This window comes from Trichosporon asahii (assembly GCF_000293215.1).
Source record: "Trichosporon asahii var. asahii CBS 2479 unplaced genomic scaffold scaffold00051, whole genome shotgun sequence".
Lineage (NCBI taxonomy): Eukaryota > Fungi > Basidiomycota > Tremellomycetes > Trichosporonales > Trichosporonaceae > Trichosporon > Trichosporon asahii.
Window position 1 is genome coordinate 507,268 of NW_014040873.1, and position 27,841 is coordinate 535,108.

At 60.1% G+C, this 27,841-nt stretch overlaps 8 protein-coding genes across 8 annotated transcripts; 3 read left to right on the plus strand and 5 right to left on the minus strand.

The window, feature by feature from the left end:
* Positions 1-1,604: 1,604 nt before the first annotated feature.
* A1Q1_02586 (uncharacterized protein) lies at positions 1,605-2,595 on the plus strand (the record flags this gene model as incomplete). Its single annotated transcript, XM_014323847.1, has 2 exons — positions 1,605-1,832; positions 1,885-2,595. The coding sequence occupies 2 exons, from the start codon at positions 1,605-1,607 to the stop codon at positions 2,593-2,595; spliced, it is 939 nt and encodes a 312-aa protein (XP_014179322.1).
* Positions 2,596-3,910: 1,315 nt separating this feature from the next.
* On the plus strand, positions 3,911-6,393 carry A1Q1_02587 (uncharacterized protein; the record flags this gene model as incomplete). Its single annotated transcript, XM_014323848.1, has 2 exons — positions 3,911-4,428; positions 4,485-6,393. 2 exons carry the CDS (start codon positions 3,911-3,913, stop codon positions 6,391-6,393), a joined length of 2,427 nt encoding a protein of 808 aa, XP_014179323.1.
* A 238-nt stretch (positions 6,394-6,631) lies between these two features.
* Positions 6,632-10,730, minus strand: A1Q1_02588 (uncharacterized protein; the record flags this gene model as incomplete). The annotated part of the gene is made up of 4 exons (XM_014323849.1): positions 6,632-8,654; positions 8,799-10,011; positions 10,050-10,323; positions 10,371-10,730. 4 exons carry the CDS (start codon positions 10,728-10,730, stop codon positions 6,632-6,634), a joined length of 3,870 nt encoding a protein of 1,289 aa, XP_014179324.1.
* Positions 10,731-10,944: 214 nt separating this feature from the next.
* Positions 10,945-12,530, minus strand: A1Q1_02589 (uncharacterized protein; the record flags this gene model as incomplete). The annotated part of the gene is made up of 3 exons (XM_014323850.1): positions 10,945-11,334; positions 11,373-12,013; positions 12,062-12,530. 3 exons carry the CDS (start codon positions 12,528-12,530, stop codon positions 10,945-10,947), a joined length of 1,500 nt encoding a protein of 499 aa, XP_014179325.1.
* Positions 12,531-12,709: 179 nt separating this feature from the next.
* A1Q1_02590 (uncharacterized protein) lies at positions 12,710-15,625 on the plus strand (the record flags this gene model as incomplete). The annotated part of the gene is made up of 6 exons (XM_014323851.1): positions 12,710-13,080; positions 13,120-13,453; positions 13,501-14,872; positions 14,938-15,135; positions 15,209-15,327; positions 15,380-15,625. 6 exons carry the CDS (start codon positions 12,710-12,712, stop codon positions 15,623-15,625), a joined length of 2,640 nt encoding a protein of 879 aa, XP_014179326.1.
* A 172-nt stretch (positions 15,626-15,797) lies between these two features.
* A1Q1_02591 (uncharacterized protein) lies at positions 15,798-16,636 on the minus strand (the record flags this gene model as incomplete). Its single annotated transcript, XM_014323852.1, has 2 exons — positions 15,798-16,310; positions 16,454-16,636. The coding sequence occupies 2 exons, from the start codon at positions 16,634-16,636 to the stop codon at positions 15,798-15,800; spliced, it is 696 nt and encodes a 231-aa protein (XP_014179327.1).
* Positions 16,637-17,136: 500 nt separating this feature from the next.
* On the minus strand, positions 17,137-18,552 carry A1Q1_02592 (DNA replication factor (activator 1 subunit); the record flags this gene model as incomplete). The annotated part of the gene is made up of 4 exons (XM_014323853.1): positions 17,137-17,797; positions 17,869-18,227; positions 18,322-18,400; positions 18,482-18,552. The coding sequence occupies 4 exons, from the start codon at positions 18,550-18,552 to the stop codon at positions 17,137-17,139; spliced, it is 1,170 nt and encodes a 389-aa protein (XP_014179328.1).
* A 765-nt stretch (positions 18,553-19,317) lies between these two features.
* On the minus strand, positions 19,318-22,231 carry A1Q1_02593 (uncharacterized protein; the record flags this gene model as incomplete). Its single annotated transcript, XM_014323854.1, has 5 exons — positions 19,318-20,753; positions 20,800-20,961; positions 21,102-21,222; positions 21,364-22,161; positions 22,202-22,231. 5 exons carry the CDS (start codon positions 22,229-22,231, stop codon positions 19,318-19,320), a joined length of 2,547 nt encoding a protein of 848 aa, XP_014179329.1.
* Positions 22,232-27,841: the final 5,610 nt, after the last annotated feature.

Consider the following 27,841-nt stretch of genomic DNA (forward strand, 5'->3'; position numbering starts at 1 on the left):
TCCCTTCGCCTTCACCTCTCCCCATCGACCCCCATCGACTTCCACCACCTTACCATCCTCCATCCTCGTTTTTCAAGGCGGCCTGCGTCGTGCGCGTGTTCGGCTTTGTGTCGTTTGCGCCGCGTTTCGCTGTAAAGTGCCCCGTACTCGTCACTCCAACTTGCACCTGCAGGTAATATTTTTGGGCGAACCCGACTTCCCAGCAATCCGATAGATTCCGTTTTGTCACCCCAGCGAACTTCTCTCGAGCAGTTTCGCCCAGCGGTATTTTTCCCTCCCAGCGACCAGCGACTACGGCCCGTTCCACACGACAAGGAAAGAAGAGCAAGCAGCGCTTCCTCCTCTTTCTATCCACCGTATTCCCGCAAACGCTCAACGGCCACGCCTCCCGTGCGCACACGCATCTCGCCGGTTTGTCGCTCAGACAACCAATCGAGAACGCCACTTTGACGCCGTTGCTTCTCTGATTGCAAAGGTTACGCCTAGGCGTCTCTTCGACAGAGCCGTCGTCCCTCTGTCGCGACCCAGACATTGCGCGCACGAAAGTACGCACGCACACCGCGTTTTCCGGTGTATCCGAGCGTATTCTCTCTTTGTGTCCGCATAGCGTCCGCCGCAAGCTTCAGAGCCAAATTCAAGTTTCATCAAGCATCGGTCGTAACGCTCACGCGCTTCTGACCCGTCGTCCCGAAACTTGACACTCCCATCCGACATCCCACCCCGCATTGCACAATCAGCTGCAATCAAATCGCGCACTCCCTGGCTCTGTTCGATCCAGCACACGCACGATAGGAAGCTTGGCTTGATTAGGTGAGTTGGACTTTTCGGCTTAGTGCATTGCCACGATCTCCGACCCGGCGCCGAGTCCGTGTGTGTGCGACCTGTGCATGGGCAGAGGGCGGCAAGGCAGTTCGGCGGCGGCGCATGAAATCCCGCAATCCGGCACGCCTCTGCACGCCTTGGCCCACCTGGCAGACTGCTGGAATAGCGTTACGCATTCCGTGCCTCAGCCTAACGGTCCTACTCCACGCCATACACCCCCTCAGGTTATTCCATTAGCGTTGCCCGGGTGTACGGCACTGGTTCACAGGACAGGCCAGAGGCGCACGCTGTGTCCTTGCACATCAAGCATAGTCCACCACTGGTCGTCTGGTTCCCCGCACGCGGGGGTCCCTCACCAGGTTGACCGGCGTCCCCATGACTTGCACGATCCCTCGTCTCATTGCTTCCAGTGATCGTCCTTGATACGTCATTTACTGACACCCCTTCTAGGCTTCTTCCTTGACCACTCTCATCCTCCTTTATCTTTGCCCGTACCCGTCCGCACTCCTCCCCCTCCTCTTTGCGATGTTGAGGTCCTACTAGAAGACGAGTCGACTTTGTTCGGCACCATCTCATTCTAGTCTGTAGGCACCCAGCTGTTGGGTTTCTTACACGAGGGCTACCACCGTTACAATCAGCTCGATCGTCACCAAGTTCAAGCAATACTACCAAGTGCGACTTCCTCTTATTCCTATCAACCCTCAGTTCTCGTCGTTTGATCAATCAGTAACAGGAAACGATCAAGACCCCTATATCCCTCAACTCTCTCCATCACCACCATCATGTCTTCTGTTCACAACATCCCGCATTCGCCGACTCCCCAGCCGGCGAAGAAGCTGCGCCCGTCGCTGTCCCCAGCGCGTGGCTGCCTCCGCCCGTCATCCCCTCCCGTCGAGTTCGACGCCAGCAGCCGCACGTCGTCTGCGCGCTCCAGCTTTTCGGACGGCAGCGATTACCGCCGCTGCAAGACTGTCCACTGGCAGGGCGAGGTCGATGGCTGTGTTGTCACTGTGAGTTTTGACACAAATTGATATATGATCTGAAACTGACTCGTGTCTACAGAAGTGCTTCGACACGTACTCGGCCTCAGAATACGACCGCACCCCTCTCGCGCCCCCCTCAGAACAGGAGCGCTCCTGCGTCCTCCCGGCCCGTGGGGCCCGTTGCTTGTCTTATATGGACGACGACGAGGACGACGACGAGAGCGATCACGACGAAGAGATGGCGGAGGCATCCGACAGCGACGATGACACGCGCCCATCATCTCCCTTTGCTTCGCCGGAAGACTCGGATCTGTCCGGCGTCGAGGACGACGGAGACGAGTGGAGTGCATGCTTTGCGCGCCGCCGCATGATGTTTGCGCGCATGAGCTCGCTCGACCGGGAATCTGCCCAGCCCCAGTTTGAGGGCTACCGCTCGCTGTCTGCGACGCTCGTCGAGCTGCTCAAGTCTGTCGGCTGCGACGAGGACGACGACACGACAACGCTGTCGTCGACCCCCGGTTCGTCAGCCGACGAGGGCGGCATGAGCAAGCTGTCTTCGGTCTCGTCCAACGAGAGCATTGCGACTGTCGTCTTTTCCCGTCTCCGCGAGGAGCGCCCCGAGGACGACGAGCGGGAAACGGAGCCCGAGATCGACACGCCGTCTCTCATCTCGAGCGCGGACTCGGAGGCAGAGTGCAGCATTGCGTCGCCGCCGTGTTCGCGCGTCGAGTTTGTGCCCCCACCGATAATGTGGACTCGCACGGCGCTGACCTACGGTCCACAAGAGTAGGTGGCCGCCGCCACCTATTGTCCCCCTTTCTTCTCCCATTGTGCAGGTCCTTTTCCTCTCTCTCTTATCCTCAGCATTCATTCCCGCGCATCTGATCATTTTGTCCGAGTGGCGAAAAGAGTCATGGATTCCCGGAAGACTGCCTGGTCTGCAGTACAGCATCAACCACCCCCGCACATCCCTATCTCCCTCCCCATTACAACCGCCCATTTTAGGTATTTGCATTGCATCAGTGTCGAAATGTAACCTGTATCCTCATTTCGCCAACGAGCTGCGAGCGCAGCGAGCACAGTTGAGCATGAGCAGTACGTCTGGAGGAAGTGTGCTTAGACTACGGTTGGAGCGTGCTCCGAGGAAGGTTTAGAGCAAATGTAACGGGGATGTGACGATGTCGGTGCTTTTGGGGGAAGTGTGTGCGAGCGCGGAAGAAGAGGGCTGAGGCTTTGGGGATGTGCACTCGGTGTGCAAGTGGTGCCTCTCACATGGGTTCTTGGAGCTCGCCAAAATAGCACCAGAGCATGCTCGTATGCGACGTGGGCATCGTAAGAGTGTCCAGAAGGCATGCATAAGAACGACCCGTGTACTGTAGCAGCTCTCTCCGCTCTCTGCCTTTTGGGCGTGGTGCCCAGCCGCTTTAGCCAGCGCCCCGTGAGCATTCTGGTACATCTGCCACTGGCAACGCTGGGCACGCTGGGCACGCTGGGCGGGCAACGCAGGTACGCAGGTTTGGGGGAATTTGGGTGAGAAAAAAAGCGGGAAAACCACAGTCACGTGCCACTGTGGCCCGCGGGAGCTTAACCGTCCATCGTCTGCCCATGTCTACCTAAGCTGGCAGAGCTGGCAGGGGCTGAGCCGGCTGAGGCTGGTGGAGGCAGGTGGAGGCAGAGCGGCACAGACGGGCACAGACGGGCACAGGCGGGCACAGGCGGCGGCAAACCTTCACCCAGTCCTTGCTGGCCTTGCTTAGGTTGTGCGGTCCACTCAGCGGACAAGACCGACACATGCGACGCACGCGCACACAGAGTAGCCAGCTGCAGGTCTGCCCCGCACTGCAATCCAACCCCAGACACAAGCGGGCTTCCCCAGATTCTTCATCTTGCTCAATTGTCACCTGACCCCATCACCAAGCACTACCGTTATCGCAAAGTAGAGCGATATGGGTATGCGTCACGGTGAGCGTTAGCAGGCGTTAGCGCCAGCGTCGTGTGCTCGTGTGCTCGTGTGCTCGTGGAGCTGGTAGGCTGGGAGCTGGGAGCTGGAGCCGGAGCTGGGAGCTGGGAAGAACGTGAGGACAGCAGCTAACGGAACAGACGGTATGGGTGATGCCGGCAATGATCCGCACGCGACCGCTGCGACTGCTGGTTCGGACGCGATACTGTCGAACGGGCATGCCGAATGTGCACCCACCGATACGGCGAACGGCGTCAACGACTCCAACGGCGTCACACGACCAGACACCAGCGAGCCCAACGACGACGACACGCCCGACGACACGGCCGACTCGCCCGGGCAACAGACGTCGCTCCTCTCCCTCCCGCCCGAGCTCCTGGACGTTGTGCTAGCGCACGTCCCGCCGGCCCAGAAGCTGAGCACTGTACGGGCACTGAGCCTCGTGCTTCCGTACTCTGTCTCGAGACGGTGGAGGTGGGAACATCTCGTGCTGACTAGTCCGAGGCAGTTTTACCCGCTCTACAATGCGCTGGCGCGGGAGAAGGAGCGGAGGATGAGGGAGGAGGAGAATGGTGGCCAGCGAGGGGCGGGAAGAGGCGGTGATGAGCTCGTGAGGACGCTTTGCGTTGAGTGTTGGAAGGGCGATGTGGACATGCTGAACAAGTACGTTACCAGGATGTGGACGAGCTAACGCCCAGTGTCCTCCGGCTCATTCCCAGCCTCCAAACCCTCATGCTCCACGTCGGGACGAACTTTGCCCCCGAGCACCTCGAGGATATGTTCGCCTCGCCGCGGCCGGACCTCTCGCGCCTCGAGCTGCGTTTCCGCCCCTACGTCGAAGAAGCAAACTACTACCAGTTCCTGAAGGGGTCGTACTTTGACAAGGCGCTGCACACTTTGCAGACGTGGCCCGAGACGCCAAGTTTCCGCTACCTGTCGCTAGTGCAGGACCTGCTGCCGCGGAAACACCTGCCTATTCCACGAACCCGTGTCGCGAAACTCTCCGGAGCGCTCGACGGGAGCGAGGACCCCGACGCTCCTACGCCCACGCCCGAGGACAGCGAACTCGAGAGCGATCTCGAGAATCTGAGCCTCGGTCCAAGCGAGGAGGGCACGCCGGCGCTGACCCCCGCGCGCGGGACGCCGGGAACAGTGACGCCGCGCACGATGAGTGGGGCGCAGACGCCGGCCGATCCCCCCAAAGACCGCGGATACACGGGCCAGGGCATGTTCCCCTACCTTTCCCAGAAACTACAGCACGCCAAGCCCAAGACGTTCGCGCAGCCCATCGTCTTCTTCGACGTGCGCTGCGTCGCCTTCCTCGGCTCGGCACCTGTTGCGAAACACCTCACGCATTTCCGTCTCCGCGTGCCGTCGCGCGACATTGCCTACGTCCTCGTGACCAAGCCCGAGCCCCTCGCGCCCGTCGCCTTCTCGACCAACACGCCGCCAGCGCCTGTGGCGAATGGGGGCGCGCCCATGTTCCCCGCATTGACGTATTTGGACATTTCGACGACCAACGTGCGTCTCGATGCCGTTCTCGCGACATTGTTGCGGAACTATGACCGACTCGAACATCTCGTGCTGGACCGCACGAATCTCTTCGGCTTCAGGAGCAAGGACAAGGGCGAGCTGATGTCGCGCGAGCTGGGCGGGCTCTGCGTGACCGTCTGCCTGCAGCGGGCGAAAGAGAGGGAGAAAGCCCTCGCGGCATGGGACACGCGGATGCGCACGGCCGCATACCTGCGCGAGCAGAGACAGCAGGAGGCGCAGCGCAACGCGGCCTCCGTCCGAGGGCTCAGCGCCGCCGAGCGCGCGGAACTGGACCTGCGCCGCGCCGAGGAGGAAGAGGCAGCAAGACAAGCAGAGTACGCGCGCCACCGGCGCGGCCACCGCTCAGCCGGCCAAAGTACCATTTCGCTCCGCACAAACTCGCGTAGGAACCAGGCCCTCCTGGCCGCTTCTGGGGGCGTGAATCCAGCCGACCTACCCCCTTCCAACCGCGCGTACTTTGTCCTGCCCGCGCTCCCCCGCCTCCGCTCAGTGAACATCGGCGGAGAAGCCGTGGGCATCTCGAAATTCTACGACCTCAACATCTGGCGCCACGCCTTCCGCGAGGGATGGGTTGAGAGCGTGCAGCGTAACCTGGGCTGGGCCAAGAATGCCACTGAGAAGTACGTCCGCGCACGCAAGAAGATTGCAGAGTGGCAGGCGTATACGGGCTCCCTCCACCAAAGTCGGGGGAAGAAGAAGCCCGGAGGCGCAAAGACACAGCCGCCCCTCGACGTACGGCTGTTCCGATACCCCCTGCCCGGGGAGACTACTCCGCCCCCCACACACGCCGGCGAAGAGGAAGAGGAAGAGGACAAGGCCCTGGCGGGCCTCATTGAGGTCGACGAAGCAGGCGCGCTCGAGTATCTCGCAACGTACAAGGATTATCTCGGCGACTGCGAGCGCGTCGGTGGATTTCCCTGCGTCTTCTGCCTCACGCCCGATTGTGAGGGTCCCTACCGAAGGGGCGGGGAGGGGGAACGCGTCGACGGGCGCGGGGGCATGGACGCGCCGCATGAGCCTGGGTGTGGACATTTGCTCGGCCGCAGGATCTGGGGCTGGGAGGGTGTCGAGTAGAACGAGTAGAGCGAGTAGAACGATACTGTATATTAGGGTTTTGGCTGTACACTTTGAATGCATTATCTATGTCATATCTGCCACACTCGTCAGGAATGGCTACATCGTGCGTCTCCTTGTCTCCTCTCGACTGCACGCCGCGCACGCCGCGCACGCCGCGCCCGCTGAGGAGCACCGAGGAGCACTATCGGCGCTCTCGCTCGAGCCACGCTCGGGTCTCGCTGCGCTCGACCCTCGCTCATACGTCCTCCCTCGCGCCCAGCGGCGGGAAGCGGCAGTACTTGTCCGCAATCGACGTGACCTCGTAGTCGCCCGGCGTCGAGCTGCTGATCCAGTACTCATACTCCCAAATCTCGCTTATAGTCAATGTCTCCTCGACCTTCTTCTTGCCATTGCTCATCTCGAACCGGACATAGGTGAACGTGAACGGCGGCGTGCCCTGGAATTTCACGCCAAAGATGGCAGGCTGGTCGCCCTCGTGCAGGTGCTGCGTGCCGTCCTGGATGCGCACCGAGGGGAGGGGGTGGACCGTCTTGCTCAGCCCGTCAATGGTGCGCTTGCACTGTGCCTGGCCCCGGCGGTCCTTCAGCGCCACAGAGTGGATCTGGAACACGCCCGGCTTCTCGGCCTCGCGCGTGAAGCGCGCCGACGAAGAGGTCACCTCGTACCGCCGCCCTTGCCACTCGTACTCGACCAGCCAGGGGGACTTGCCCTGCAGCTCGAAATTGAGCGTCTGGCCCACACACACGTCCTGGTCCTTGGAGAGGGGGACCACGCGCGCCGTCTCCACCACGTCGACCGGCGTCGCGATGCTGTCCGCCGACGCGGGCGCGTACGGACAGCCACTAGCGTCCGCGACCTCGAGCAGCACGATTTCGTACCGTCCCACAGCGGCGACGGTCTCGTCCAGCTCCACATCCCACTCGCGGCCGGGCACCTGCACCTTGTGCTCGATGAGCTCTGCGCTCGCGGGACGGCGCACGCCCAGCGTCACCGTGAACGGCGGCTGGCCCGTGAGCTTGAGCTTGGCGTTGGTCTCGAGCTTGGTGTCGCGGCACAGGTTGAGCGTGTTCTGGCGCGAGAAAATGCCGCTCGGCCGTCCGTGCACAGTGTGCTCAAGGCTAAAGTCGACCTTGGTGTCCTCATAGTTCGAGTCGGTCAACTTGAAGAACTTGTAGAGGTACGTGCCTGGCTTCTCGGACGCGAGGTGCAGCACGCCAGTGTTCTGCGCGCTGTTCAGAACAGAAGTCTGGCCGCCGCTGTTGTCGACGTAGCCCTTGTAGCTGATCGCGAAAGGAGAGGCGCCCTCGAACGCGATGGCGGCACCCTCCTCCTGACCCGAGCACACTCCGGACGTGCGGTACTTGCCGTTGCCAACCGACTTGATGAAACTCGACTCGGCGAGCGACGCGACGGGCTTCGGCAGGAAGTCGACCGAGTATTTGGCGTCAAACTCGTCAATGTCTCCGGGGCAGTGCGCGTCCCTGACCGACGTCAGGACATACAGACCCTTCTGCTTCAGCTGCAGCTGGCTGTTCGACTCGCGTGTCTTAAACGCGGGCTGAGGCTTGCCGTCGAGCGTGTACTCGAGCGTCCAGGGTCCGTTTCCGGTGAAGCGGAGCGCAGCGTTGACTTGGGAGCCCTCCTTGATCGTGACCCGCTCGCTGGCGGCGAAGCGTGCAGAGGGTGTGTGGCGGTCAATGTCGACGTCAATCTGCTGCGACTGCAGGCGCTTGACGCATCCGTTCGAGTCCTCGACTGACACGAGGGTGATGACGAAGCGGCCGGAAGCGCCAGTGTACGCGTGTAACTCCTTCGGCACGGGCACCGAAAGGACTTGCTTGCCAGACTTAATCGGGACGGTCGTGTTCATCGACTGGCCAGCCCAGTTGGTGCGGTACTGCAGCTTGAGCGGATCGTTGCCCTGCACATCGAGCTCGACGCCAACCTCGTCGGGCGAGCAGTGGTACAGCTGGCGGTGCTTCGAGCCGGTGAGAATAATGCTCGCGGGCGGTCGCACGACCTGGTGAATGGCCGGGTAGTCGATGGGAATGTTAGTGTAGCGCGCGTCGTTCAGGCCGGAGAACGTGTAGGTGTATTTGCCCTCGCGCTCCGGCTTCAGGACGAGCTCGCCACCGGCACCGCGGAAGACATGCTGCTTCTTCACAGCGGGGCTGCCCTTCTTCTGCTCGGTATAGAAAACAGTGTACGGCGGGGTACCAGTAAACTCGAACGCGACTGCGGATCCAACGTCGTTGGAACTGGTGTTAGTTGAAGGGGAGTGTAAGACAACTTACCATTCGTGCAGAGTCTTGACGCTGATGTCGGCAGTGGGAGGGGGGATCATGCGGACAGTGCAGGTCGACGGCTCGAGAACGCCTCCAGGGCACATTCCTCCGACAGACTGCAGCGTAAACTTGCCGGGCTCGTGAACGTCGATGTAAGCACGCTGGTCCGTAACCTCGAGGTCGCGAGCGGAGACACCACCGGCGGCGTTCGTGAACGTGTAGTTGACGCTGAGTCCCTTAGACGCGCTACCATGGAGTTCGACGGGAAGCTTGGCGGCGCCACCAACGAGCAGCTCGATGGGGCGGGGGCAGTTGAAGGAGACGGAGCGCTTCTGCAGAACGTTGAAAGCCATAGTCGCACCCGGTCCCGTAGGCGTGTGCGTGTTGCCGAGTCCATCGACTACGGACGCGAGCGTGATTTCCTCTGTGCCGATGAGGTCGTGGCGAAGTCGGAGCGGGACGTTGTGCATCTTGCTGACACGGCTAAAGAGCTCGTCAGGCTGCTCGTCCTCGATGCCCTTGACTTCTCCGCCGCTGACGACGCTGCCATCGACAATACGGTTGTAGGTGACGTGCAGCGGGGCCACACCACGGACCTGGAAGTTGACCAAGTCTTCAGAGCCAACGCAGCGCAGCTCGGGAGGCGCATCCTTGACACCAGGGTAAGTGACGGTCTTGCCCTTCTTGTTTGTCTCAACAAAGTCGCCGCCAGAGGGGCATTCGTAGATGACAGCCTCCCGGTGCGGGTTCACGTTGAAGCGGTCGCCGTGCTTGTCCACAACCTTCAGCAGGGTCACAACGCTGGGCTCCTTGATCTCCAGGAAACGGATAGACTCCGTATCCTTCAGCGTGATCGCCAGAGGTGCGAGGAGGCTGTCGGCAGCCTTGATGCTGGAGAGCTTGGCGGCGTCGAGCTGCTTGGAAGCGCGGACGAGGTCGCGGATCGTCTCTGCCTCGTCCTCCTCATCTCCCTCGTCACGGGACAAGCTGAAGCCGCGGTGCGACTTGGCGACCTTCATGTGCGAGGCGTAGACCGAGTGCGTCTGGTTCTTGCCGTTCTCGCCGTCCACGAGAGACGAAGTCCTGTACGCGACCTGGTCCGGGTCCGAGTTGTTGAACAGAACCGGGATGTACATCGGCTCCCGGCTGCCCTGGGGGATGCAGTACGTGAACGAGGACGGGTTGATGGTCGCCGTGCTGTAGGGCAGCATGCGAATGTGGTGAATGCCCTGGATATGCTCGGGAGCACCAACCGTGATCCTCTTAATGAAGTGCCCAATCATGTAGAGCCAGCCCCAGAAGAAGCCTTCCTCTCCAAGATGAACAGGGCCTGTCTGTCAGCTTTTGCCGTTCGTGATCACAACTCACCAAACATCCGGACAGTCGGGATGAACGCTCGCGGATCGGCAACAAACCAGCACAGAAGGTTCCACCCCGCGAGGAGCAGAACGAGCAGAAGGATCCCGACAGGCTTCGAAGGCATCGGGGAGAACCCAGGTACCCGAAGAAGCGAGACGAGGCAGAGCAGAACAAACTCGGCGACGCCCCATAGAGCGGCGCTGACTGGACCTCTGATGCGAGCCGCGCTCGAAAGCGTTGTCGGCAGATCGGAAGTGAAGTGGGGAGCCGCAGCGTCCCAAAGCTTCATGATCTGCTAGTTAGCTTTCATGCAGGACCCAATGAGCTCACCTCGATCAGTGCAATCGCCCATATGATCAACCGCCGTTGCTCATCGCCGCCGAGCCATCGTTGCGGGATGACTGGCGCCTGCGGTCCCGTCTCTGGTGTCGTCGGCTTGAAGATGGTCTCCTTCGTCTCAATGACAATCTTCTTCGGTCCGTCCGCGATCCACTCCTCCTTCTCTATCCGTCCGCCAGCCCCTTGACTGGAGCTCAGTCGCTGGGACGAGTTCAGCGCTGTGCCCCGGCCGGTCGGCGTCGCTGGTGAACCGATGAAGCTCATTCCTTGCTGGCTCCGTCCGATTTCGCGTTTCAGTGGTGAATCTGATCGTAGGGGAGTTCCTCCCGATTGTCGTAGCCGGGAGGACATTGGTGACGGGTATGGATACGTTGGAGGAACAACTTTCAAGTGACGTTTTGTTGATCGAACCTGCAGCGGCGCGGGAGCAAAACCGCACCGTCCAAAGTGGAGGTCGGTGGCAATGATGTTATTGTCCAGATTCTGCCTTGCACGGAGAGATATTATGCATACAACTGGAGCTCTGAGCATATGAGGGGGTAGTACAACATGAGTGCTATGAATTCTAGGATGGGGCAGAGACCAAAGGAGCGAACAGTGCCTTGTTCAGATCGAGAAGCGATTGGAACTCGTTAGCCCGTACTGACGGGCACTCATCAGCAATCAGGTCGCAGATGCCGCGGGCGAGTGATTTGATCTGAGCAACCTGCTCCTTCTCGCTGCCGTTCGTGTCGTCGACCATATCTGCTCCTCCCGCCTCTGGCCACCTCTCGCAGAGCATCACCCACATCTTCGCGATCATACTCAGGATCTGGCCACGCCACCTTGAGATGCGGCCGGTCCCCTTCAGAGTCTGGGCAGTAGCCAGCAAAGCAGACAGGTTGGCTTTCAAGTGAGACAGATTACTCGGCATAGGAGGAATCTCGAGGGGTGCAAGAAGGGAGGGGATGGCCGCCTGCTGTCAGCTACGCTGAGGGTTATGCAAGAGCTTACCTTAAGCCACCTCGCGACGCCTGCGCCGAGCACACCGCACATTGTCTCCCAGTCCACGGCTGCCTGTATGAGCATTGCCTTGGCATCTTCCCCGCTAGCATAAGACCAGGCCGAGATGCACGCCTTATCGACGATCTCGTTCAGGATGTCAGCACGCTTCTCGCCCTTAAAGTCATCCAGGAGGAAGCCGACGATGGTGTTCAAGACGACTCCCGAGTCCTTGGCGTGGAGACTGAGCGTGTGCAATAGCGACTTGAGTAGGAGACTGTTCAGATTCCTCCGCTTCAGTTCCTCCTTGTCCATGTTCCTCAACCATCCGCTGAGCACCCAGATGCCCTTCAGCCGCCAGAATGGCTCCCAGTCGTCCATCATGGTCAGTGTCGGCGGAAGAATGAGGTTCAGCTGCTTCTCTAGCTGTATCGGGGGAAGGACAGAACTTGACCAGTGCAGGAGGTTGGCGCTGCCCCAGCCGTTCTGCGTCTTGTACGTCGACGTCTCTTGCAGGTCGTCCATAGCTTCGGCTCCTCCGAGCGGTTTCGCAACGGCCCTGTTGTTCGAGATGTACGGGTGCGGAGAGAAGAGAGGTCGCAGAACGGAGATAAGATTGTAACGTGACAGTTCCGTGGTGTCAACGCCAGACGCTGAGACAATGTCTGCGGTCAGTTACAGCGCACAATTGCACACCTCACTGTCGACCATGTCGGAGATGCCCGGGGAGGTCCAGGCATCATTTCCTCGAAGGCGAAGTATCTGCGACAAGGTAGATGCTTGCTCCTCAAACGACAGAGACGCCCAATCAGGCGACTGGATGAGAGGAAAGAGCCGCGCGAGGCACCGCTGCACTTGGTCCTTGTACGACTCGAAGACGATCGGCGCTGAGGTCAGTTTTTGGGCCGAAACGTCAACCAACAACTTACCTGCTTGTTCACTCATGAATGCTGGCAGAAGGTCTGACGGGAGGGCCATCTTCGAGGTCAGGTCCTGCAGCTTCTTCTGAAAGTCGGAGACGGGGGCGGGTGGTGCAGAGGTCGCTGCCGGAGGGGGGGGAGCAACCTTGGGTTTCCGAGGCTTCTCATCCTCCTCATCCGTGATCTCCTCGACCTTGATGGGAGACGGCGACCTCCGCTTGTCGTCCTCGATCTCCTCGATGAGCGCCATGTTGGTTAGGGGGACAAGAATGTTGACGAACCTCACTTCGATTCTCAGTGATCTGCGATTCAGCAACAGCGTCATTCTCCCACGGTCGTCAAACTTCAGGCACGACGCCCGCCAGGCAGACACGTCCATGAGGCAACTTCAGTCGTGAGCCAGCCGGTCACAACAGCAGTCTCATCACCATGTCGGCAAGGACGACGCCGAGGCGTCCGAGCGCGTCGCCCATGTCGCCGAACTCCCAGAGCTCGGGAAGCGGATGGAGTCCCGTCCCGTCTCGCCGGGGAACACGATCACGGACATCCCAGACCCTCGGAGGCTCAGCACCCTCCTACGTCCGTCGCCCGAGCACTTTGAGTGCCGTCCACCCGCCCTCCTCCGTATCAACGGCGTCCAGCGCCCGGAGGAAGTACGAACCGGCAAACGACCGAGACTGGGCGGGAATGGAGCCCGACGAGGTCTTCCGGCGGCTACCGGTCAACGAGGTCAAGCGGGTCGAGGCCAAGATGCGGACTGATGCGCTCAACAAGCAGTCCGAGCTGCGAAGCATGGTTGGGTGAGCTTCCGTTTCGGTAAGTTTAAGCTGACAACGCAGAACTCGATACCGTGATCTCTTGACGAGCGCCTCGCAAATCACGGCGTTGCATGAGTCGTCACTCCGTTTGAGCTCGAGTCTGCGGACAGTTGCTGGCGCTTGTGCGAACCCGACCGAACTGGCGAGCGGGGAAATGGTTCCCGAGCAGTCTTCAGAAGGAGAGGACGTTGCGACGTTGTTGCCGGTCGCAGCGCACATGAAGCTCTTGATCGATACGCCAGAGGCCCTCTACTCCTACCTCTCCCACCACGACTACCTCTCGGCTGCTTTCCTCTGGCTCGTAGCTCGCGTCGCCAAGGACAGCTTGTCGGACATGCCAGAAAGTGCCAACAGGGTAAGTCTACGCTAGCTGCCAGTTCAGCGAGTCCAGCTGACACACAGGCATACCTGCCGCTAATGGAGAAGCAGTGGGCGACGCTGCTCCCCTTCCGGCAACAGATCGTGCAGCGAGCGACAGCAGCACTGCGATCACGGCACAAGCTCGATGCGAAGGCTGGATCGGACACATTGCTCGCAATCATCTTACTGGACGAGACGCCGGTATCGGAGGCGCTCGACCTGCTGCTGTCTCAGCGATTGCGAGCCGTGCGTGAGATCTTACACGCCCCAACGACGTCGAAGCGGCAACGGCGGATGTCGCGGGTGGACTCGAAGCACCAGGGCGAGGACACGACCAAGGCGATCTCGGAGGCGGTGCACGTGCTCCTGGACGCCGTGACGCTGGCCAAGTCGATCTTCGAGAAACGCTTCAGCGCGGGCGAGAGCATCCTCGTCGAATCCATCCGTCTGATCCAGGTCGGCGAGGAGGTACCCGTCGTGCAGACGCAGCCAGTAGCCGCGCTGGGTCACCACCGGCGAGCCTCTCGCCTTGCATCAATTTCCCTCCCCCTCCCGCCAAGGGTAGCGCTCGGCAACGGCGCGACGCCGCCCGTCTCGGCCGTGCGCGTCATCCAGTCCCTCCCCTCCTCCCAGATTCTCCTCCGCTACCTCCCCAGCTCCGTCACGGGCTTCACGCCGTTCATCCCGCCAGCCGCCGCGCCGCAGCTGAAGGAGAAGCTCGGGCCGTGGCAATCCTCGGCCGTCGACGTGCTCCGAGAAACGGTGCCGGCTTGGGTGCAGCAGCTCTCGGCCGTGTCGGACGTGTGGTCCGTGCGCCGGTCTCTCCGCGAGATTCTCAGCGACGACGAGGTGTTCGAGGCGCAGATCGCGTCCGCCCTCGAGTCCGAGTGGGGTTCGCGCGTGCAGGAGATCTGGACGACCAAGCTCGACACGATCGTGACGTCGCTCTCGTCCAAGCTCACCGCGGCGGCGGCACAGGTCCGCAGCGGACAGGACTCGGGGCTCGACAACCACTGTGAGGCGTTCATGTTCTCGGACATTCACTTCCCGGCCGTCTCGGCGGGCACGGGCGGAACAGGGACGGAGCACTTCCTGTCGTCGCTGAAGAAGCGGGCGCTATTCCGCACCCCGCTGCTGGATGGGATCATGGGTTTGCTCGAGGACGCGGCTCAGGACATCAAGCTCGACCTCGCCGGTCTGCCCGCCAGCCTCTACGGAGATTACAGGGAGAAGCTGAAGAGCGCCCTCCACGCCCTCGTCAAGGTACTCGACGACGTACTCGCCGATGCGGGCGGCCACCGCGACGCGACGGGCAGCGTCGAGGCTGAGCTCTTCGTGGGCCGCATCGCGCTGTATCTCGTGCATGCGTCGCCGTTCCTCCCCGATCTCGTGGGCGGCACGGAAGTCGACCTCAGTGAGTTCCTCCTGCTCTTGAGCTGCCAACATTCGGTGCGTTAGCTGACAACAGGCGGCATCAAGACCGCGCTGATGGAGACCCACGCCTCCTCCCTCGTGCAGTGGCAGGGGAAGAGTGTCTCGCGCGCGCTGGCGCAGCTGAAGCCGCTCCTGAAGCTGCGGCCGGTGTCGTCCGAACTGCCCTCTCGCGTCTCGGACCCGGCCACGAAAGCCCTGATGCAGCTCAGCAGCGACGTGAAGCGGCTCGGCATCCCGCCGGGCGTACGTTTGCCGGTCGTCGAAAACCTCATGCGCGCGTTCGTGGAGAAGGCGCGGGGACTCGACTGGGCCTCAGCCGCCGACGACAGGGCAGCAGGACAGGCAGCGTTCGACCTCGCGTTCCTGTTGCGTCTCAGCGGTGTGTCTGCCTCGGAGCTGACTACGGACGCGACAGTCAGCTCGCTCCTGGATCGTGTAAGTCTCCTCACCCAGCTCACAGTCCGCGGCGTTTTAGCTGACACCACAGGCGCCCTCGGAGTTACGGGAAAAGCTCGAGAGCTCAGCCGAGGAACACCTCCGCCGGACGCAACTCACCCTCGCGCCGCTCACGCGACACCTCCCCGCCATAGCTGCGCAGACGCGGGAACGCAACGCCGCGCTGCTCCGACTCGGCGCGCCACAACTGGGCCGCGCGAGTGGCACCGAGTTCAAGTCGCCCATCGCCGTTGCGAAGCCGGGCAAGCGCTTCGGACTGCTGTCCATTGTGGCGTGAGTGAGCGTAGCGGACCGTCAGGTCCGCGAGGCGAGCGAGGCGAGCGCGGCGAGCTGCTGGGCCGTCGAGCCGCGGCCAGATCCGCGAAGGTGGGCGCGCGGAGTTGTCCACCATGTAGAATCAGTAGACACATCAGTAACCAGTAGAGCGCCCAGCACAGAGATAAGATGCATCACGTGCTCGGCTTGACAGCGACCGTGCCAACGACAGCGGCGCGCTTCCTGTCCAGCCGCTCATCCTCGCCCAGCCCCCTGATAGCCTGGTTAAGTTCGGCAAGTTTGTAGAGCTTGTCGACCTTTTTCCAGTCCACATTTGCCTCGAGCGTGTCCAGCGACGTGAGCTGGCCCTGCACAATGCTCGCGATGTGGGCGTAGAGGTCCTTCTCTGGAGGACTCGAGTCGGAGGCTATCCGCACAACGATCAGGCGCTTCGTCTTGTCCGACACCGAGTAGGCGCGCAGCGCGTCCGAGATGTTGTTGTTCGTGTTCAGCGCTAGGAGGATTTCGGAGTGGATGTTGTGCGTCTTCGTCTTCAGGGGTGGTGACTCTGGCAAAGGCTCAGATGGGGTTGGCGTAGCGGTTGAGGGTGTGGATGAGGAAGCGGGGGAGGAGGAAGTGGAAGATTGCGGGAGAGAGGTCAGGAGAGCCGTCTGAATGGCCGTGAGGAGGTGCAGGCGGGACACGATCTGGACGTCAGCTTCTTCTCACCAACGGTCTAGCTTTTCTCTTGTTCCCCTTTCCTTTCTTGCTCTTCCACCAAACCAGGCCCTCTCGGCTCAGTTCGGAGAAGAGAAAGAATGGAGAAATGAAAGAAGGAGTCATAACTCACCACGTCCCCCTCGACAAACGCAAAGTCCATCCTTCGCCGCGCCTCCTCCCCCTCCGGACCTTCCATGAGCGCACTCCGCACGAGCTCTTTCTTGATCTCCGCGCTGTTGGTCACATTGTCGAAGTACGCAATCGACAGACGGCGGTAGGCTGGCGGCAGCTGTTGCAGCGTGTACGTCTCCATTCTGCTTTGCTTCGGTGCTCAGAGTGGACGTGAGGGAGTGATAAGGCGGTCGGAAGTTCGCTCAAAATCAGACCGTGTCTAGGCGATTGAGGCAACGAGAGAGAAGTGAAGGGGAGGAATGAGTGTTGTCGAGTCGTCTAGTATTCTAGAGGTTGGTTGTTGTTGCTAGTGCTGATCGGCGCGCTTGGACATTCAAGACTCAAATTCCTGGGTCAATGACGCTGGGGTGGAGGTCGGGGTGATGCTTCCGCTAATCCTGATTAGTCACCGATTACCCCTCTTCCACGCGAGTCCACGCGAGACTATCCAAATTCTAATCAGATTACATGCATAAATGTGCTCTTATCGTACAGCCTCCTCTGAATCCTCTTCAGCTGCTCGCTCGCCGCGCTCTATTCTGCACTTCCCGCTCCCATCCGTTGCCCGGGCTGATGGGGCTGATGAAGCTAATGGGCCTTATCAACACGCCTCGCGCCGACCTCGCTCCGCTCGGCCGTCGTCTAGGCCTTATCCATGGCCTCCTTAATCCTCAGACAGCACTCGAGCAGCTGCAGCTCCTCATCACCGCCCTCGCACAAAGCCTTGTCGCACTCTGCGATCGCGAGCGCCGCATTCGACTTTGCGATCGTTGGAATGGCAGCGAGCGGGATCAGCGCATCGTGCACTTGCTCCAGGACCTGGCCTGTTGACCATCCCTCGCGACCGACGGAACGGACGGCCTTGCGCACGCCCTCGAATCCGTTCGCCAGCGTGGGATTCAGCCCCGAACCCGGCTCAATGCCCATGGAGCGCAGGAGGTTGTCGATCACGCTCGAGGAGACGACGCCCGAGATCTCGTGTACTGCTGTCAGCTCACTGGGTTTCAAGTAGCTAAGGGGGAAGAAAGCAGTGGGCAGCGCTGGCGCGCTGCTGGACTTACCACTCATCGCCGTGATTGGCGTCGGGGGGTCCGAGGCCTGGTGGAGCCTCTGCGCTGTTTGGAGGTATGTGATGGCCTTGCGGAGGTCTCCGCCCGCGAGCTGGAGGATGAGCTCAAGCACGCCCGGGTCGGCTTGGACGCCCTCGTTCTCGGCGATCATCTCCATGCGCGCCTGCGACGAGGACTGCTCCAGCGGGCGGAACCGGAACTTGGAGCAGCGCGAGGCGACGGGCTCAATAATCCTGTGCGTTAGCTCATTCTTGTCGTGTCCCGTCAAGCTCCCGTGGGCACGGGGAAGGTGAGGAAGACCCACCTCGTAACATAGTTGCACACGAGACAGAACCGCGTGATGCGCGAGTACGTCTCCATGATACGTCTGAGCGCACTCTGCGCATCCTGCGTCATGCTGTCCGCCTCGTCGAGGATGATGAGCTTGTACGGCGGGCAGGGGTACTCCTTGCCATCGCTCGCGACGCCGGGGTTGTGGCGCGGCGTCTCGCGCGCAAACGTCTTGATCTTTTCTCGGACTACGGAGATGCCGCGCTCGTCGGACGCATTCAGCTCGAGCACGCGCGATTTGAAGAGATCGGGGCCGAAGAGCTGCCGCGCGAGGGCGAGGATCGTGGACGTCTTGCCTGTTCCCGGCGGGCCGTAGAAGAGCATGTGCGGGAGCTGGAGTCAGCTTGCCATGCTCCAAAGAAAGCGATGATGGGAAGTCCGGGGGTCTGGAGGAAGGGGGAGGCATGGGAAGGTTAGGGAGACTCACATTCGTGCTCATCAGAGCCTTCCTCAGTACAGCGACCGTGTTGTCCTGACTCGACACATCGTCGATCGTCTTTGGGCGGCTGGTCGTTAGCTAACCATGCGTCGGTGGCAGCTCAAATTCGCAGGCAAGCAGCGGCCGCTGCCCTGGAGCCTGTACTCACTACTTCTCAACCCATGGCTGGAGCTTCGGGTCGATCGTATGCGTCTGCTTCTGGGTGAGTGTCGCCGCCATCGTGGTTACTGGTGCGAGTGGAGGTGTTGAGGCCAAAACGCGCTGAAGCGTCATAACGGCTGACGGTGGACGCGTCAAGTCGCGTGGACTTGACTTTCGGATTTGCTTCCGCTCCTTATGCTTCCCTCCACCATCCACCACCAGATCTCCTCCACGACCAGTCGACCAGTCCAGACGATCCACTCAGGCACGCCAACCTGCTCGCTCGGTCGGAGCGGAAGCCTGTTCGGTTCAGCAACTCGCAGTGGCACTCAACCCCCATCTCGCACCCAGTCCAGCACGCAATTTCGCCAATATAGGCGAGTATCGCATCGAGTGTGGACGAGGCAGTCTAGATCGGCGGCGAGGTAACACAAACATGTGGCATAAATAGAGGCAAACAGAGTCTACAACGGTACAACGGCGGAGGGCACTGGCAAGGGCTGGCAAGGCTGGCAGGGCTGGCGAGCCGGCGCGGCACGCGGCGCGCGCAAGGCTGAGGCGTAAAGAGGAACGAGCGAAAAGCAAAATATGGATTCGGACAAATGGAAGAAAGAGATACTGGCTGCAGTTGCTTCGGCGTGATTCAAGGATCTTGAGCTGGGCAGAGTCTAGAGAGGGCCAGCTATATTAAACTCGTGCGATAGGGTGTGGGTATGAATGTTCTTGACGTCTCGGGGGCGGTGAAACGGACTCGACAACGCTCGTGTGTAATGGTTGGGGAGTGATTCGGGGCCTAGATCTGGGGAGAAGGTGACATTGGGTGCTGGGGTGCTTTGGCAATTTTCAGACTGCTGGATTCTCGAAGCCGGTCACGACGCGTCGTTGACTCGGCTGCATCATCGTGCCAGCGGGTGCCGACTGGCTGAGGGGCACCGGGCTGGCGAGGTTGGCTGGCGGCTTGGGGACGTCCTCCCAGTCGTCTCCGAGAAGCTGTCCCGGAGTCATCGACATGGAGGGCATGATCTGTGCCTGCTGGCTGGAGGACGAAAACGACCTGTCCTGCGCCCACGAGGGAAGCTGGGTTCCCGTCGGCGAGAGAGGGAAGATCGAGTTGGAAAAGTGCCTCGGGACGAGCATGTTCGACGGGCTGTTAGCGTCGTAGTACGTTGAGGCTGGCTGAGGAGAGGCGACGGGGCCCTGCTGCACTGGGCGGAGGATGACGTTCTGAGGGAACGATTGGTCGACGGGGGAGGGCATGAGACCTTGGCCGAGCGTGTCGCCTCCTTGGGCACGCTGCGTCATCGCATGCTGCATTGATGGGCTCGGCGTGTGCTCGGCCTTCACACCATGCTGCGGCTGTTTGGAGGGATCAAAGAAAATCGGCTGGCTGAGGGGCGAGCTGTGGACACTGGCTGCCATCCGTGGCACTTCGAGGTGACCAGGCTGCGGAGTCACAATGCCGCCGGAGCCGTTCTCGTACTGGTTCACGAACTGAGGCACAGAGTAGCCGGCCTCCGGGCCCGCGCCAGGGGGAGCCATGGGAATGCGCGGCATGTTGGCGCTCTCAACACGCTGGTGCTCGGCCCAAGTCTGGCCATTCTGGCCCCCGATGGTAGCGGGGATGACCGTTGCAGCCGGTGCCGGCGAAGGCACGGGCGGCTCCTCAATGTCACACCAAACAGCCGCGAGGTCCGTGATGGTGTCGTCCGTGTACTCGTTGGTGCCCTGGACGTGTGAGAGGTACTCCGTGGGCACCTTCATGGGGGTGAACTGGTATGGCGTAGCTGCAGGTATGTTGTGATTTAGCCGTCCTCCCGCAGTGATCGGCTGGCCGTACGGGAGTGGGCGTCCAGGAACATACGCCGAGTTGCCATATCCGTTCGCCATAGTCGAGTAACCCATCATGGGGTGAGCGTCGTTGAACTCGATGCTCTGCTGCAGAGTGTCGTACGACATGTCGGACTGTGAAGCGAACATGGGCACGCTGCGCTCAACGCCGAAATCGTGGTGGTGCTCGGGTGAACTCGAGGTGCCGGGGAGAGAAAGTGCGATAGAGCCGGAACGGGAACTCGAGGGGAATTGCGTCGACATGAGGTGACCCATGAGAGGCGTTGAATGGGGCTGGGCGGCCGACATGTAAGGGGGGTAGCCGTCTGCGAAAACGTCAGCTGCCGAAAGAAATTCGAGGGTGGAGGCGTCAGCATTGCAGCCCAGCAAGCCCCGCCCTGCGATGGATGCAGGAATGTCGGCAGCAAAGCCGCCGAGGGCTTGCGGGAATGCTCTTGTGATGTTGCAGGTCATATGAGCCAGAAGAGCGCCACTCACGGTGAGGACCCAGGGTATCAAAAGGCACGCCGTGGAAGTATCCGCCCTGTTCGGAAGACAGGCTGGAGCACGAATCCGTTCGATCCATGTGCGTCGAGCCAAACTCATTGGAAGGGGAGCGTTTGTGACGCGAGTTACGACGGCGTGTAATCTTGGTGGCAGCTGTGATGAATTGTCAGGTCCCGGCTTCGTCCAGATCACAAGTCGTGCCCATTGTCCTCTGCCGCGTGTCTCAGGTCGCACCAATGACACGAATGCTATCGACAACGGACACTGAGCGCCACTGGGCCACCATCACTCACCCTTATCCCCAGCCTTAGTACGACGGCACACGTCGCGCTCGCGCTGCCTCGCCGCCTTGTGCGCCGCCTTCTCATCCTTGCGCATAGGTTGAAATTTGTAACCAGGGTAGAGTTTTTTATGCTTACAAAGTCAGCACTGCACTCCTTAATGCGTGAGATTGGTTTTGGTTGTTGCGAGCATGCGAATGCAAGTCACTTGAGTGATCTTTAAGCATTGCACAGCAACCAAAGCTGAAAGTGGGGTGACGGAATGGGGACTCACCTCCTCCTTGGCCTGGGCCGCCAGATTTTCGTAGTGGCGACGACGCTCGGGGTCTTCTCTCTTCCATAGAACGCTGATAACGCGGCTGATTTCGGCTTGGGGCAGGCCGCGACCGCCCTTGCCACCGCCAAGCTGCCCAATGAGCTCCTGTGAGCCCTTGGCCGGCGCCTTCTTGTTCGACTTCTTGGACTTCTTGCCGTCCTTCGGGTCCTCGGTGGGGTTGTCGAGCTCCTCTAACGCCGCCTCTAATCCCTCGACGGGCTTGCCCTCACTGAGGTGTTTGAGCATTTCGGAGCGGTAGAGAATCCAGGCGTTGGGAGGGCGAGCGATCTTGCCGTCCTTCTTGCGGGCGAGATCGTAGGGAGCATCCGGGTCCTGAGTAGGTCGAGACGGCTCCCCAGCAGTGGGGGGCTGCTGCTGCCAGTCTGGCAGGGTGGCAGGTGGGGGAACGGTGAAGCCATCCCATTGCTGTATCGGTGCCTTGTCGTCCTTGTACTGGTTGCTGGGGCCGGCAGCGGAGGAACCAGCAATAGGACCGAAGTAGTCCTGGTCATTTTCGCGGTGGTCCCCGGCGGATGATGATGAGGTGACCTGGGGAGAGTAGGCGGGAGCGACCATGGCAAGGTTGATGCCACCATTGACGAGAGGAGGAGGAATGGGGGCGGCGAGGAGGGAAGGGTCGATGACAGGAGCCGGGGGAAGGCTTGAAGAGCTCTCTGATGACGAGAGAGCAGCAGCTTGGGTGGAGCTGGAGGAGGGATGAGGTGTGAGGACGGTGTGCGAGGATGGGACGCGTGGCTGGAGGCATGTCAATGTGGGATATGCTTTGGCGCGTAACCCGTAGTGGGCCTGAGTTCGGAGTTGCCATGTTAAGTGGCTGGTGGAGGATTGGCGGATCTCTGTGTGAAAGTCTGTTTCGGTGTCAGATAAGCGCACAACAAACAACAGCTGATGAGGGAAGGAATGAATGAGACAGCGAAGACACAGAGAGGGACAGCGAAGAGGGACAGTGTGTGTGTGTGTAGGTGTGGATATGAAGAAGGGTGTTTGTTGACGTCAAGTTGAGAAGGTGCGCTCCGTCCTCTAGGACTATGTACTAGAGGAGTGGTCGAGGTAGGTGTGGTGCGGAAAGCTGTGGCGTCGTGGGTGGTGGCGTCGAGAAGGGGACGCCTTGGGGGTGATGGAAAGCGGAGAAGGAAGGCAGCAGGTGTAAGAGCAGCAGAGGAGAGAGCTAGAGGAGAAGAGCAGAGGAGTGAGTGGCCGGGGGAGGGGAGAGGATCGAGAGGAGATGACAGGTGCAGAAGGGGGTCGGAGGTCTGGGCGTGGCGGCGAGCAGCCAGCAGCGAAAGAGCTTCGAGGAGGAACGCGGAGACCAGCACAACGGCAGAGCGGCCGAGGCGGGCGGCGCGCAGTGAGCACAGGGGGTGGCAACACGAGGCACGATGACACAGACACGAGACACACAGCGTACTCCTCTCCACGAGGGCCGTGCGCACACCAGACCCTTCAGCACACCTCCTCGTGGTTGGATGCCCTCAAGCCTCTTTCGCCGTGTGATAGGGACGGGAATAACCGAGACGGATTGATTGAATCGCGGTCAGGCAGCACTCACTGACTGACACAAACTTCAAAGATATACTGGGGCGTTGCCGGTGGGTGCCGAAGGGGAAGAGATCGGTGTTGCTGTGGGCTGGAGTGAAGGTCGGTTGATCGACTGAGACGGCTGCGACGGTTCCGGAAGATGAGGTATGAGATCGCAGCGGCTGACCGAGAGCGGCGGGCTAGTCGGTATGCACGACGTAGGCGATGGCGTTGCCAGGTCTCACAAGTCGCTCCAGTTCGGGTTGGTGGAAGCTGTCGAGCGTGTGGCACGAGGGAATATCGAATCCGGGATGTCGAATGCGGGACGTCGACGGACGAACAGACTTCGGACCTCGTCCCTTGACTATGGCGCTCGCAGTCAGCATCGACCCAAACTCTAACTTGTTTTGCCTGTCCTATGGGCTTCCCCAGAGCGCCACTCACCTAATGGCTCAACGAGGTTGCCTTATCCGTCAGCGGCGATCTTCTCGTCGGAGACGCGGGTTTGAGCGAGAGATACCGTTCGAGTCGAGTGCCGAGAACAGAAGCCGCCTCGTTGCTTGGATGCTCCGATGGCGGATGGAGATGGCGAGGAAGAATGAGGATGGGATGGGGAGGAGGATATTGTTGATGAAGGAGACAAGAGAAAACAAAGGCTGGCTGGTCAAAAGTATATGTAGATCGACGCCTTGAGACGGACGAGGACACGGTGATGTGTTCGTTAAGCGAGACGTCACTCGGCGAAACACAGGGCCCTGTTGAGCTTGACGACCTTTGTTCTACTGCCTGTCGTGCGCACTAGACAATGACGAGCAATGTGTTTGATAGTGAGTTCGGTGCGGGGAGGACAATGGAGCGTTGATGGAATTACTTGGTCGACCACGGCTACGCCAAAAGGCCTTGGGGGGCGTTAGCTGATCGTCTGGGGCGGGTGAAGATCGTGACAAAAGAAAGTAAACAAGGGAGAAGAGATCGTTGTCAAGCATGAAGCACACAGCATATAAGGACAACTGGGCCGAGTGCGATGAGTTTCCCCTTGGCCCTTGCGACCTTACACTGCCGTCTTGTCTCGCGCCGCCTTTCTTTCAGTTCAGAGCTGAGCTGTCGTATCAAGCAGTGCTTGGTCTTCGTTGCCCTCCACAGCTGACTCGTGCATGGCCCCCTCTCCCCTCATCCCCAGAGCAAGACGGGGAGGCGCTTCTCGTGGAATGCAGCTGAGATGTTCTTTTTTCGCTGAGGAAGGAAGAGCTCGAGCGCAGTAAGCAGTGGAAGCGCAAACCCAGAGTCCCAGGTGACGAGCCCCAACGTCCGTGAGGAAACACGAGGGAGCTGCAACCCGTGCGTCGTACGCGGGCGGCCACTCGTGCGCGCAAGTGACTACTCTTGGTACCTGCGTCCCGACGCTTGGACTGGTTTCGGTGTGCACAGTCAACAGCCCTCAGCATGTCATGAGCGCATGAGCGCATGGCCGGGTCCGACCGGACAAACGGTCCGGGCTTCCAGAAGCGCCAACCACATCCCTAGGAGGCTGGGCTGGGACGGGGCAATGTCCAAGGCCCCAATCCCGGTGCCAGAATGATGAGAGAGGTCGTGCACGCAGGTGTGACTGTGACGCATGACGAGCGGAAGCCCAGACAAGCCGTGCAGGTCTGGCAAATCGCGCCAGGCGAATCTGCAGGCCAATCCCGAGAACAATAGAAGAACGGAAAAAGTGACGCGGCGTTGTGGTGCCACAGACAATTAATATCGAATGGCTCGAAATTTGTCTCTGATTTCGATCTCGTACCTAGCCAGCGTACCTGCTGCTTCGTACCTGAAGCCGTTGGTTTAGGCATGACGAGGAGGAGACGCAGTCTGGGTGTGCGCCAGACACCTGGTCCGCAGTAGATAGCAGCGCCATTGGCCGTCGCCGGCGGTGTGCCTCGGTACCTATATGGTACCTTGGCCGGCGCACTTCCGCATCTGGATATCACCGGCTGCCCACGACATCTTGGCGAGCCTCTCCCAGCTCCCCTCATGTTCGGGCTTATCACCCCACTCCTTCTCAAACGCGCCAGATGTATGGCGCAAGATCTCGCGACCTCCCCATACCACGAGCAAACGTAAGGAAGAACTGGGAGGGAGGGTAGGGAAGAACTCGTAACGGGCCAGAAGCAGCCACACCGAAACGCCAGGAGATGAGTTCTCCAGGCACCAAAGATATTCTTCTGCGTCCAGAGATAGCGCTGAAGAGCTGCAGAACGGCTCAAAGGAGGCATGCAGCTGCTCTGCGCTCGGCAGTCCATGTCATTTAAGCTTCTCTCGAGGCACGACCATCCAGGCACCCAGCCGGACACCCGCATCACCTGCTCGTACAGCAAGGAACGAGGCGGCGACGATGATAAAATCGACAATAGGAGAAACACGATACGGTACAGGGGTCAAGGGGGAACAGGAAGAGCAAAGGAGCGAGACGGAAGGAAGACGGAAACGTATGCAGGCACGGACAGGGGGCGGAACGGAGTAAACTCACTGGAACGTTGTGTGATCCGTGGGGAACGACAATCCGTTGAGCAGGCAGCAGAAGGTGATGACGCAGGTGGCAGAGAGCGATTTGCTTCTTGCGTTGCTGTAGCAGTAGATGTTGGCGTCGGGCGTTGCTGGTCGGCGTCTGGGGTGTCTGGCGTCCAGCGTCACAGGTCACCGGTCGCGGCCGGGCTATTGTTGAACGGGATCTTGTTCCACTCTGAAATCGACAATCACAGATCGCGCACTCCCAAATGTTCGGATGTCGGAGATGCGGCACCGGAATGCAGTGGTAGGAGGGCCGAGCCGCGCAGCAGACGAGACAGGTGCGGAAGGTCAGAGTCGAGGTGGATCACTGCGATGCCAGAAGGTCGATACGGTGGTTTAATTGATTGTGCCTGACCGGCAGTGTCTCGTGCGCAATGTCAATGGGAGCGTGAGACGGAGATTATTTGCAAGAGAATGGCGGGGAGGAGGGTCGAGCGTGGAGGTGCGATGGGGGAGTCAAGAGCTGGTAGAGGAAAGTCGAGATGACGACGTCGTTGTGAGGAGGGAAGGCGATGTCGGTGGCGAAAATCAATGTCTGTGCCGAATGCTGAGATGTCGCTAGGTAGGGTCAGTTGTACAGTCGGCTTTTCGAGTTGTGGTTGGCTGGATGGCAAGTTGCGACTTGCTGGGTGTAGTGCTGATTTGAATTATAGTGACGAACGTAAAGACCGCGAAACGATTCGAGTGTCGGGGCGGCTCGGTCAGTCGGAGCGACTGAGCAGCGCGTTTGAGAGGTTTCGTCAGTCGAGCTGCGCAAGTCGAGTGCCGCGCTCAAATGGTCGAGTCGAGGAACGGCGACCGCAAAACGGAAAGAGAAACGTCAAAACCATTACTATGCATGCATATCTTTTATGGAAAGTTGCAAGCTATAGATCCCACTACTTGTGACGCCCCGCAGGACGCTTGCAGACGGCGTGGCTGTCTGGAGGGCTTCGAATAGACCCGATGGCAGGTGATGACTGGATGATAGCATCTCCTGGGTGGTCCTGGCAGGTACTGGAATTGACCTCGCGATTACCTTTGAATGTTGCTCCGTATTCTCTCCTAGTCGGCCCTCGGCCAACCCAGCCTGTAGGACCTTAGACACTTTGCGGCACACACTCAGGCGTCTTGCGGGCCAACGCCCAGGCTGTTTGGCTCGCCGTGGGTGAGGCCGGACTGTGATTACGGGTCAGTCAAGAACGCGGTATGTGGAAGAGTCGATGGCGGAGGGTGTTGAGGGGTTATCTGCAGGGTAGGTGGAAGGGTCAAGATGGTGTCCGAGGGCATGACATCAGGGATCTCCTGTTGACAGCTAGCATTGCCTTGCCGATTAGCGGCCAGTCCGGTGAAGAGGATAAGGATCAAAGGTATGTGTGGAGACAAGTGACAATTTAAAAGCGCCTCAATCAGGAATTGAACCCTCAAAGCCCTTCATGTCAAGGGCATGTTTGATCATCGCCTAATAGCTAGCTGTCCAGGAGCCGGTCAGGGCGGGGCACTCTCGGCAAATCATTCACGAGGTTGCAGTGCCGACAAGCCATGACGACCTGTATATAGACAAGCCTGCTATGCTCATCTGGCGCCTCGACCGTGCAAGACCGGTCGATGGCCTGGCCGGGCAGGTACGCTAGGGTCCTCCATCGTATGACCGCTTGCTCCATTTGTTGGACAAACCGAGATTGGCAGAACACTTGATAACGGCGCAAGTTCAAGACGGTGATGGACGAGAGTATTCGATTTCGAGAAACGCCTCGCATTCCGCAAGAAAACCTTTACTCTCAGGCCGAAGCTGTAAGGGTATCTGATCCTGAGCCTGTAACGTCTGGCACATGCAGGCGGCTGTCTCCACTAGCAACCTTTGGTGCACGGCGCAGTGGGTCCGGCGTGTCGGGGGCCGGTATGACCCAATACTCTGGAACTGCAGTGGGTCCGCGGCTCTGGTTGAAAGCAAACTGCAACGTTCCGAATCGTCTGCCAAAATGGCTTCCGCTCCCCACTAACCGGACCCGACGCCTAAGGCGGAGCTATGCCCGCTCCTCTGTCAAGTGATGTTCTCTCTGGCCGTCGTGTAAACCTTGCACGTCGTCTATCTCTGCATCTTGCGAATGATTGTGTAAGAGCCTTGGAGCGTATTGAGCGAAAACACCAATTCAGTCCAGACTGCGATTCAGCCACACCCACGCCTCTGGTATATTACCAGCCCTGCCCAGCCTTACTCCGGCGCTCAAAGCATGTTAGCGGTCTTCTTCAACACTCAAGTAGCATCTGGAAGATGACGCAGACAGTATGGATATGCTGAGTTTAGGTCAAACAAAGCAAATCAGTGAGGTACGAGGATGCACAGTTGACGCGAGACTTCCGA